The sequence below is a fragment of the Drosophila kikkawai genome, chromosome 3R (assembly GCF_030179895.1).
Source record: "Drosophila kikkawai strain 14028-0561.14 chromosome 3R, DkikHiC1v2, whole genome shotgun sequence".
Lineage (NCBI taxonomy): Eukaryota > Metazoa > Arthropoda > Insecta > Diptera > Drosophilidae > Drosophila > Drosophila kikkawai.
This window is the reverse complement of record NC_091731.1, coordinates 18,209,914-18,220,240: the sequence shown is the minus strand read 5'-3', so window position 1 is coordinate 18,220,240 and position 10,327 is coordinate 18,209,914. Positions and strand designations below refer to the sequence as shown.

The following is a 10,327-nucleotide window of genomic DNA, read 5'->3' as shown; positions in this document are numbered from 1 at the left end:
CTCACTCTCGCTCGCTCTTTGTGGTTGTAAAGATGGCCGCCGTGTAGTAATATGGCTGAATGTGTAACACACACACAGGCACACCATCAAAGAGCGAGAGAGCGGCGGCCATATGTACTGAATGCAATTGGCTTTCGGGCTCCAGAGGACGTCACGGAACATCAGCTGTGCCGAACAGCAGGTAAGCGTCGGCAGAAGGGCGGCAGCGCAGCGACTGCGGGCAGGTAATGGATGTGGATGCCAAGTCCGGCGAGAGCGAGAGGTGATTTAAAAAACGCTCTGCGCACTCAGCAGAGAGAGAAAGAGCAAATTTAGAGAGAGAAAATGTACCTTGTGGAACTTGAGGATTGTGGAACTTGTGGATTCTATCGTGACGCTGCCGTTTCCTAAGCGTTTCACGTATATTCACATTCATTCACTTTCAAACTTTCGAACCGAGCGGTCCGCGAATATGCCACATTTAAGGCTAGAAATTATAAATTAAACGGGCATCTGGTCATCGCGGACGGAAAGAAAGAACTCGGATCTTGTGCGGATCATAGAAAGCGGAGCGCTAGAACCGAATGAAAAGACACGTAGTAGGCGAGCAAATCAACTGTTAACCAGCCAGCGAAAAACGGGCGAAAAAGACTGAAAAACACACACGTGGATTGTTCACTCACACACACCCACTCCTCCCACACTCAACACACACGAACGCAGCTCTAACTGTTCGCTGCATTTATGTAAAACAAAATCAAAGACTGATTAAAACGCTAAACAAATAAATATATACAAAAGCATATATAAACGAAACAAAGTTAAACACGCGAACAGCAAGCTAAAATATTATACGGGTTAAAAAGCGAATTCCAAAGCAAAAACAAAAGTAAATATATGGATTAAGGTTCCTCCAAAACGCAAAACAAAAATTAACAACAAATACAACACTCACGGATTACCTGCAGCAGCAAATTTACCGTTAGCCGCTCTTTTTTGGATTACCAGTGCCAATCAAATCAAATAACAAAAAGAAAACAACCACTAAAAAGTGAATTTTTTCGAAAGTGCGAAAGCAAAGAAAAGAAAAGCCAGCAAAAATGCAAAAATTCTAAAGCAACAAAGTAAAAGCGAAAAGCTACCCAAAGCGAATTCTGTGTTAACAAAACTCGAACTCGACTCGAGAAGAGCTAAGGAACCGCGGGAGCAGGAAGCAGAGTCAGGAGCAATGACGATGGCCGCCTGTTATGCCAACTACGACATGTCGTCCCTATCGCACGGCATGTCGGCTCTGTCTGCCCTGCAGCAGCAGCAACAGCAGCAGCAGCAGCAGCAGCAGCAGCAACAGCAACACAGCCAGGTGCAGCAGCAGCAGCAGCAACACCATCACCAGCAGCAGCAGCACATGTACCACGCCGCCGTGGCTGCCCACCACGCCCGTCACAGCCATGCGGCGGCGGCCCAAACGCAGGCCGCCGCCGCCGTTGCCAGCAACAGACAACAACAGCAACAGTCCGCCAGCAACAGCAATAACAGCAATGGCAACGGCGGAAATGCTGCGCCTGCCGCTTCCCCGCAAAAGGACTACAGCATCCCGCTGCACGTGGACTGCAGCGTGGAGTACGAGCTCCCCAACCAGCCCAAGCCGCCGGCAGGACAGCGCGTGGAGCCGCTGCTGATGATCCATCCGTGCTACTTCCGCAAGATGGAGTCGCAGCGCCGCAGTCCGTTCGTGAACAACATGCATGCCACGGCACGGTCCATCAGCTCAAGCTCGCTGAGCAGTGGAGCGGCCCTGGGCGGTAGCGGCAGCGGAGCGGCGGTGGCCACAGCGCCCAGCAGTAGTGCGGCCAGGCGGGGAGCCCGTGCGGCGGCCTCCACTGCCCAGCAGCAGCAACAACAACAGGCGCAGCGCTATCAGCAGCAGCAGCAGCAACTGCGGCAGCAGCACCAGCAAATGTCCCAGATGTCCCAGCAAGCTCACTATCCCCAACAGCAGTCTAGTCTGGAGCATGTGCGGCGGCAGCAGCAGCAGCAGCAACACCAGCAGCAGCAACAACAGCAGCAGCAACGTGCCAGCAGCAACCAAAGCCAACGTCAAAGCCAAAGTCAGAGCCATGCGGCCAACTCGGCGGCTGCGGCAGCGGCGGTCCAGGCCCAGGCCCAAGCCTCCATTGCCGCCGCGGCTGCCGGTCAGTGGGATCAGCTGGCGGCGGCACTGGCCGCCCGCACCGCCCTCACGCCCCATCACATGCTGCACCCGCACAGTCACAGTCACAGCCATTATGCGGCCAAGGGCAGCGGTGGCGGCGGCGGCAAGCGGGACGCCATGATCTCCGGCAGCAACTATGGACAGACGGCGGCTGCCTCAGGAAAACTGCAGCAGCAGCAGTCTCAGGTGCAGCAGCAGCAGCATCAGCAGCAACAGCAGCAGCAGCAACAACAATGCCTGCCCCCGCCGCCCTGGGATGCGACGTCCATGCTGATGGACCGGTCGCCTATGGCCACAGTTCCTAGCAATTATCAGGCCGGCCCTGACACCAATCCCATGCGCCTCTACTCGGCCACGCCCACAACGGGAGCGGCCACAGGCGGAACAGCGGCGACAGCGGCGGGTACGGGAGCAACGGTGACGGGAACGGCATCGGGAACGGTTGCTGTGGCGATACCGGGAGCGGTAACCACCGCCACGGACAAGCTGAGCGGCAAGTACCGGCAGTACCTGCGGTCCCAGAGAATGCATCCGTATGCGGCGGCCGCCTCGCTCAACCTGGCAGCCGCTGCTGCTGCCGCCGGTCAGACGTCCTTTGTCCCGTTTAGCTCGGCGGCCACAGCGGTGGCGGCCACGCCCACATTCCAGCACCTGCCGCAGATCTCCTGCTACAACGTGTGATGCAGTAGCAGCAGCACCAAGGACAACGGCAATAGGAGCAGCAGCAGCAGCAGCAACATGCAACATGAGACACAGACGCCTACCAAGTACGCGTCGATGAAATAGCCGCCTCAAGGAATAACCAATAGATCCTCCCCTAAGCATTACTATATATACACACCGCCCCCTCAAAGCTTTTAGAATCAAAAACTAATTAACTCTAACGACATATTAAGAGATGGAAAAAATTAACTGTTTAGCTGCTATGAGAAATTGTTGTCGGAAGGCTAGAAGGCGAGAAAGCGAGAGAAAAAGAGGAAAACGAGCGATCTTTTTTCTTTTTTTATGTAATGGTAGTAATTGATAAACGATACAAAAAGAAACAACAAAAAAATGCAAACTATTGTAGTGATATTTGTTATAAAATAATTTTAGTAATTAATTTAATTTAAATTAAACAACCAACCAGAAACAACAACCGCTCTGTGTAAAACCAACAACCATAAACAATGGCAACAAGTACATCCGACAACCAAACCAACCAATTGCTAAAAACTACACATACGCATATTTAATTAAACAAATCAAACAAAATGTTATAACAAACCATTTAAGAAAGAATACGAAAATATGAAAAGCAACAAATTATTACCGAATGAATAAGACAAGACAGACGACGGGACAGACAAATAGAGAGAGAGAAAAACAGAAAAAAGCGTAAAGCAACACAAAAAATACGAATAAAAATTATTCAAAATTATGCAACGTAATTTGAAGCGAGATATGCAAAAAATTAAGTAAATTGTGTTTTCAATTCATGCTAGAAAAGAGTGTGTAGTTCAAGTGACTAACCTGTGTATGCGGGAAAGAGTTTCCACTGCCGTCGGCTCTCGTGGATTACTTTTCACACCTTCCTTCCTTGTGGCCTGTCTCTGGCTTCTCTTCTTGTCCGCCTTAATTTGATTTTCAGCTTTGCTTTGCCCCATCATTTCGCTTCGCTTTTTTTCCCCCTGCGCTGCGGTGAGCTGTGATTGATTAATGTCATTGATGGAAGACCTCCGTTTTTGGGGTTGAAGAAACGTAATTTCACAGTGGTCCCTGCTTAATGGAAAACCTTTCCGCGTGGAACTAATTTCGAAATTGGATTGCGTCGATTTTACGACCCAGATTGCAGTTTATTATTATGTTAAAGTTTTAAAAGAATTAAGATTCAAGTGATTTTCTTTAAAAATGCTAGGTTCCTAAGCTATATTTACTGTTTCTAATGCTTATTTGAATAATCATTTCCTGCAACCAAAACAATTTAGTTTTCAATTTAATGTTGTGAATTTTCAATTCTTTTAAGAGAAGTCTTGTTATCTTATATACATTTTAATTGCATTTTTAAAGTAATCCTAAAACTAGAAATCATAGATTTTGGAAAAGCTTTAAACTCATTTTGGGTCTTCTGATTTATTTTATTTCCTTAACGACATAAAACCTAAGGCCAGCTTGCAGTTCCCTAATTTCAGAAGAATATATAGCCCATGCTCATTCATTCAAACAGTATAATTCATTTGTTTTTGTGTCCATGGCTCCGGTCGTACTATTACCCCGATTTTCCCCTCAACAGACTAGTGTTTACGACCTCACATAATGCTTTGTTTGACGGCAAACCCACAGAAAAGTCTAATGGTTTAAAGCTAAAGTCTGAGCTGGCAGGAAACGCGAGATTTTTATCGGCAGAAATTTTTTTTAGCTTCGGCCTCAAGGTCCCTCGGGGAAATGTGTATTTTCCATTATTGATTGCGAGCCGAAGCGATTGGAGACGGTTCGGTTCCATGGGAGTTGCGATTCCAGGAAGTAAATAACTGATTAATTTATGCATAGGCAAGGGAAGCCCGCTGAGGATTGCGAGTGTGGCAATCAGCGAATTAATTAAGGCAAAAAACTGTTTTTGGATGTGAGCCGAACGACATCCGCTGTAGACCAAAAACTGACTCATCCGCAAAACAGACTGAACCGCTTTAGGCTGCCCCAAATCCAAACGAGTCCGTGTCCACTTCCAAGTTGACTTGTCTCCACTTAAGATCCAACAAGGAGAGACAAGAGGCTGGAGCAAAATGCAGCCATAGGCAGGAACTGGCCGAGGCCAGTGTTGACGTCTGGAAAATGTCTGGAAAATAGCCAACAAAAAATCAATGCATTCTTCATGTTATAAAGCTAAAACAGCAACGACACATATATTTTTAAAATATTATGTTTGTTCATTTTGGGAAATGTATTATTTTTTGTATATATTTATATGTCTATAGAGAAAATTAAATTAAAGGTAACATTTACGATCTATAAATTATTTAATATTATTTTAACATGTTGGCCCAATTGGTTTTTATATCGATTTTATGTCAGAATTATGGCCAAGATCTCCCTTAAACCCCAAAGTGAAGCCAGGTACTGCCGTAGTTTCCCTTGATTGCGCCCCACCATCCCAAGAAACGATTGCCATCTATTCATTTATTCAATTCATATTAAATTGGTCGTAGATTAGAGGACGGAAAAATATATTTCAATTGCCGGCGACGGTGGCGGCGGCGTTCACACAAGTGTAATTAAAATATACTCCAGCTGACAGCGTCGGTTGTTTGTTTTCATTTCGTTTGAGCAATCAACTATCAGCTGCTGGGGCCATTTGCATGAGCCCCCTCACAGCCTTTGCTACCCCGTCGCAACCCCCACAGCCATCAATCCATTTCGAATGCGAGGTCATCGCCATTGTCGTCACTCATACGCCCCGTTGCCCGCTGCCCGATGGGCAGGTGCTGCTCGTCTCGTCTCGTCTCGGCTCGGCTCGTCTCGTCTGGCATTACTAAGCTGAATAGAGGCTGCACTTTGGATTCGCATATTCACATATTCGCATTCACATCTGATTCGATTATAGTGCCATGTGCGGGCCCCGGTGATAATGTCCAGTCGCCCGCCCGAGTGCCGTACTTGAGTGCTTTCGCTTATTTGACATTTTCCGTCCCGTTCCCAAATTGAGCTCAGTGATCAAGTGGCTAGTTTGGGGGCCGTTGGGAGAGATTACATACATATTTTGGGGGGACTTTATCACTGAGGCAGGAAGGGGAAACCAACCATTTCCACTGAGAGATTTTAATTGAGCTCTTATCATTACTGTTTACGATTTCATTCAAGGCGGCCAAGGGTTTGTTATTCAAAACAACTAAAAAAAGAACTTAAATTAATTGTGCGTTTTTTGTTTTCCTAAATAATAGAGGCAGAAGTAATAAGTATAAAATTTTAAGGGTCTAAATCACTAAAAGCTTAGATAGGAAAACTCTCGTTTCATTACCTAAGAGTTCTTAATACGTAGCAGCTCAGAATTATTTCTAAGTTAAGGCGGAAATAATTATTTTGAAATGTTACTAAATGTTACAAATAGTTTTACAATTTATTTGGGGCATAATCCTTTCAATTCAGCTTCACTGTTTCACGTAGATTTCAGCTCACAAACCCAACTAACAAGAGTTCCAATAAAAAGGGAAAATAGCACTCACAGCCGAGATTCAAAGTGATTTGTATCCGTCGGATGCAGGTTCCAATGGCCGCATTCGATTAATCGCTTTGCCTTTCGCTTAGTCAGAGCTGAATGTACAGACTTATAGAGCGGGATAGGTCAACTAAAAGGTTTTTTTCTCCTCTAATTGACTTTATTTAGACGTTCATGCTTGTTTTTTTTCTGCCGTCAATCGGAGAGCAGCTGCCATTTAAAAGTCATCAACAGATAAATAAACCCAATATTGGCCCGACAAAGGCAAACCAACAACCAAGTGAAACAAAAACCGATGCGGCTGGGGGAAAACATGCAAATAAAAGGCACCGAATAACAGAAGCACCCAGTTGCAAGACTCAGTTATTTTTAAATTCACGTCCCGAGTAACGAAAATTGTTCAAAATGAAATGACGCAAAGCGCATTAAGCCAAGTCCACGCCGCGAATATAAAAAGAGTAACCCAAAACTAAGTGGAAACGGCGTCGGCAGTTGTCAAGCGCCAAACAAAAATAAAAAAAAAAATACGGGGCAAAAAAAACACAACGTCGGAAGCTGTCTAACCAAACATTGTCTGCGGGGGCGGCCAGTGGGCGTGGCAGGGGGGGCTAAGTGGCAGCCACAAAAGAGGGAGAAACGCGGAGGATACTCGCATTGAGGCTGGTCATAAAGCCGATATTTACGAGGCGGAGGCAACTCCACTCCCAGACTTCAGACATCGGAGACTCTGGAGACCCCGGACTCCGATTTCAGACCTAGGCAACCGGTTTTGTCGTCATCATTTCATTTTTTTCTCTGCTCTTCGCTTTGCTCTTTTTTTTTTCTTTTCGTTTTTTGGGTCAACTTCAATCTGCTGCCAAGCGCGCTACATCATTTCTGACATAATTAAAACATTTTTAGCGGGCAAAAAAAAAGCATTTAAACAACGCAGAAACGGGGAGTGAAAAAAAAACACAACAAAATCATTTAAATATTTTCTAGGCTTTCGGTAATTATTATGCCCTGCCTCTTCGCCGCGACGATTGCCAAGAGCCATAAATTAAGTGCGTATAAAAAAAGTAAATAAATATTTATGCGAGCGAGAGAGTGAGCGACAGTTTTAATAAGCTTTAATTAAAAAATATAACAGATCAGATAAAAACGAATGCAAATATATGTATTAAATTGTCATGCGGTAGCTGTAACTAATTAGCATAATTTATATGCATGAATGCACAGCGCGCGGTGCGAGATAGACCGCGCGGGATTAAAACAGCGGCTTTAAATAAATTAAAAAATAAATTATTAATTAAAAAGGCAAATTAATGGCACTTAATTGACCTCACTCTCTCTCCGCGGAAGATTATAAGCCAAATGTATGGAATTATACACAGCGATATTCGAAAAGCCAAGCCCAACAACAGCTTAGCAAACTATAAATAATTAAGCTCACCAAATGGGAATTTCGTATTTTTGTTTAGTAGATTGCGCTGAGTCAGCCAGACAGATGATGTCAAAAGGCGATTTGTCATTGATTTCTAATTCCTAATTATACCTGGCGTTGATATTTTTAGCTTGCTAAAACTCAAATAAAACTCCCTCCCCAGGCTTTGCGCAATTGTGAAAACTTTTGGCTGGCCCAGAAGTTGTTAACAAAATCATTGCTGAGCCAAAGCCAAATCACTTAGCTGCCTTTTCAATTGGGCAAGAGCGTGGAAGGAGACAGGTAACATTAGAGAGGGAAGGTCAAGAGCTTTCAAAAGGCCTACAAAACCCATAAAAAATCAACTTGAACTACAAACTTTAGACTTGGCTGAGCAACAAACAAACATGACAACGTGTAAAACTAGTTAGCTAGCGCAAAAATATCTAAAAAAAATACAAAAGTCGAAAAAAATACACTTACACACAAAAAACAATTAAAAGGCATTAACGCTTACAGCTGCCTAAGTGCAGCATTTACTAGGGTACAGTGCGTTCCAAGGCCATAAGGAAGCTAAACATCATTTAAAAGGTATAATTAAATCAATGACAGCAAACAAGTAAATCAATTTATATTTTATTTATCAAATAATTGGAAATTAAATGGAGATTTCAAAATATTTTCTTAATTGGAGTCTTTCCTTCCTCTATTTCTTAACCTCCCTATCCTCCTGAACCGCACTGTATCGCATTTATTTCGAACACGAAACATAAAGAAAACTATTAGGTAAACGCAACTCGAAATACAATGTAACAAGTTAAAATTATATGTCAGATGGCAAGCCAAATGTCTTAGGGGGAAGCTAGGGGTACTGGCACCGGCCAGAGATACCGATGCATGTATGTACATATGGAAAGACGGAAAGGGGATGTGGTCTGGAGGAGGAAGTGTGTATGTGGCTCGGACGTGTCTGTCTGGCCGGGTAATTAAACTCCACTCGAAACTGGGTCTCAGCCGAAGACACGAACGGGCCCATATGAGATAGATGGCAGCGCGTGTATCCATCGGGCACATGGGAATACGGATATACCTATATTTAATTACTCTTAAGTAAACATTAACATCGCATTAGCCAACCGTATTGTGACTTACAAGAAAACAAAAAATCAGCCAGCGAAATAAAGCGAAAATTAGCCAGCTAAACAAATTGATATAGACGATCTTATATAGTATACCTACCAATACGCCTGTGCCGCAGCATAACCACTATCTAGGCCATCAGCAAATTAATATGTACGGAAATATATATATGTATGTATATGCAATCCATCCGATATGGGTATACACAGAAATCGGATTAACTACGAAGGCGAAATGGAAAAGTTTCCAGCGATTTGTGCGCTGAATTAACAGAACTTATCGAGCGTGAAAAGTGCTAACCAGAGATATAAATCTATATGTACGAACGTAACTATGAATTATTATCAATTCTGCTGTGAACACATTAACAACTAAATATTTCTTAATTTACTGGAAATCCTCTCTGCATTTCCGTTGCTCTTCACAACGCTGCTAAATATACGTTTAGGATAGGCTAAGAAGCAACTGCCAAGGCAACCGACACGATTTGTTCTATTCAAAACAACCTCACACAACAGTCAGGCGGAATCGGACCGACAAATGTCGGGAATTCGTTAAATTAGACAACAATTTTGTGGCATTCTGATCGCACCAAAACTGTTTCAATTCTCGCTTTGCGTGTGTAGATATATTTAATGAGCAATTATTATTGTTTCCCGAGCATGTATCAGACGTACATACATATGTGTATTTCAATGTGATAGTAGTTTTATTCGTAATTATTGTGCACAGTATACTTTGAATTATGTATGCCAATGACTAACGACTAACAAAGTTCTTTTGCACACCGAATTGGCAGAGCATTTGCATTAATTATGCCATTTTTTAGGAGGCCACTAACTCGTATAAAAACCTTTCTGTTCCGATGGAAGCCAAAAAATGTTCATGTAAATTATTTATACCCCAAAAGGGAATGGAAAATGACACATAAATATAATTATTTCGTATACATAACGATGTAAAGAGGTAGAAACGGAATAAATTTGTAGCATATTATGGATATAAAGGAATTATAAATACTACTGGGCTGCATGCGTAAGAAAAAAAAACCCAAAACAACAACTGAACCGAACACAATAAAAATGCAAATTAATTGAATATTAATTTGAGCAACTTGAATAAAGTCGGATGAGTTTTGCTTACAGGGGTTTTGGGTAGGGGTAGCGGGTCGCAATCAGGGGACTTTGTCCCAGGCATTCCCCTCTTTCTCTAGGGTGAAATACAAGCTCACGTATTTGTCATTGTTTCAGGGCACCCTCCATCACCCCCTCTGGGTATGTGTGCCACACTATCAGCACTCACGGGGCTCGTGTTTCAAATGCTGTGAATTTCCTGGCTCATAATTCAGGCGAACTCAACACTGCAGTGAAGTGCTTTTCACAATCATCCGGGGCCTCGAAAT

General features: G+C 43.7%; 1 protein-coding gene across 1 annotated transcript; it reads left to right on the top strand.

Annotated features, from left to right (window-relative positions):
- The first annotated feature begins 412 nt into the window (after nt 1–412).
- Nucleotides 413–10,048, top strand: corto (centrosomal and chromosomal factor corto). The gene has a single exon (XM_070286385.1). It carries the CDS (start codon nt 1,208–1,210, stop codon nt 2,870–2,872), a length of 1,665 nt encoding a protein of 554 aa, XP_070142486.1. The 5' UTR covers nt 413–1,207; the 3' UTR covers nt 2,873–10,048.
- The last annotated feature ends 279 nt before the right edge of the window (nt 10,049–10,327 follow it).

Excerpts from the sequence above, each read along its gene's own strand:
- corto (XM_070286385.1), top strand. The coding sequence starts at position 1,208 with ATGACGATGGCCGCCTGTTATGCCAACTACGACATGTCGTCCCTATCG.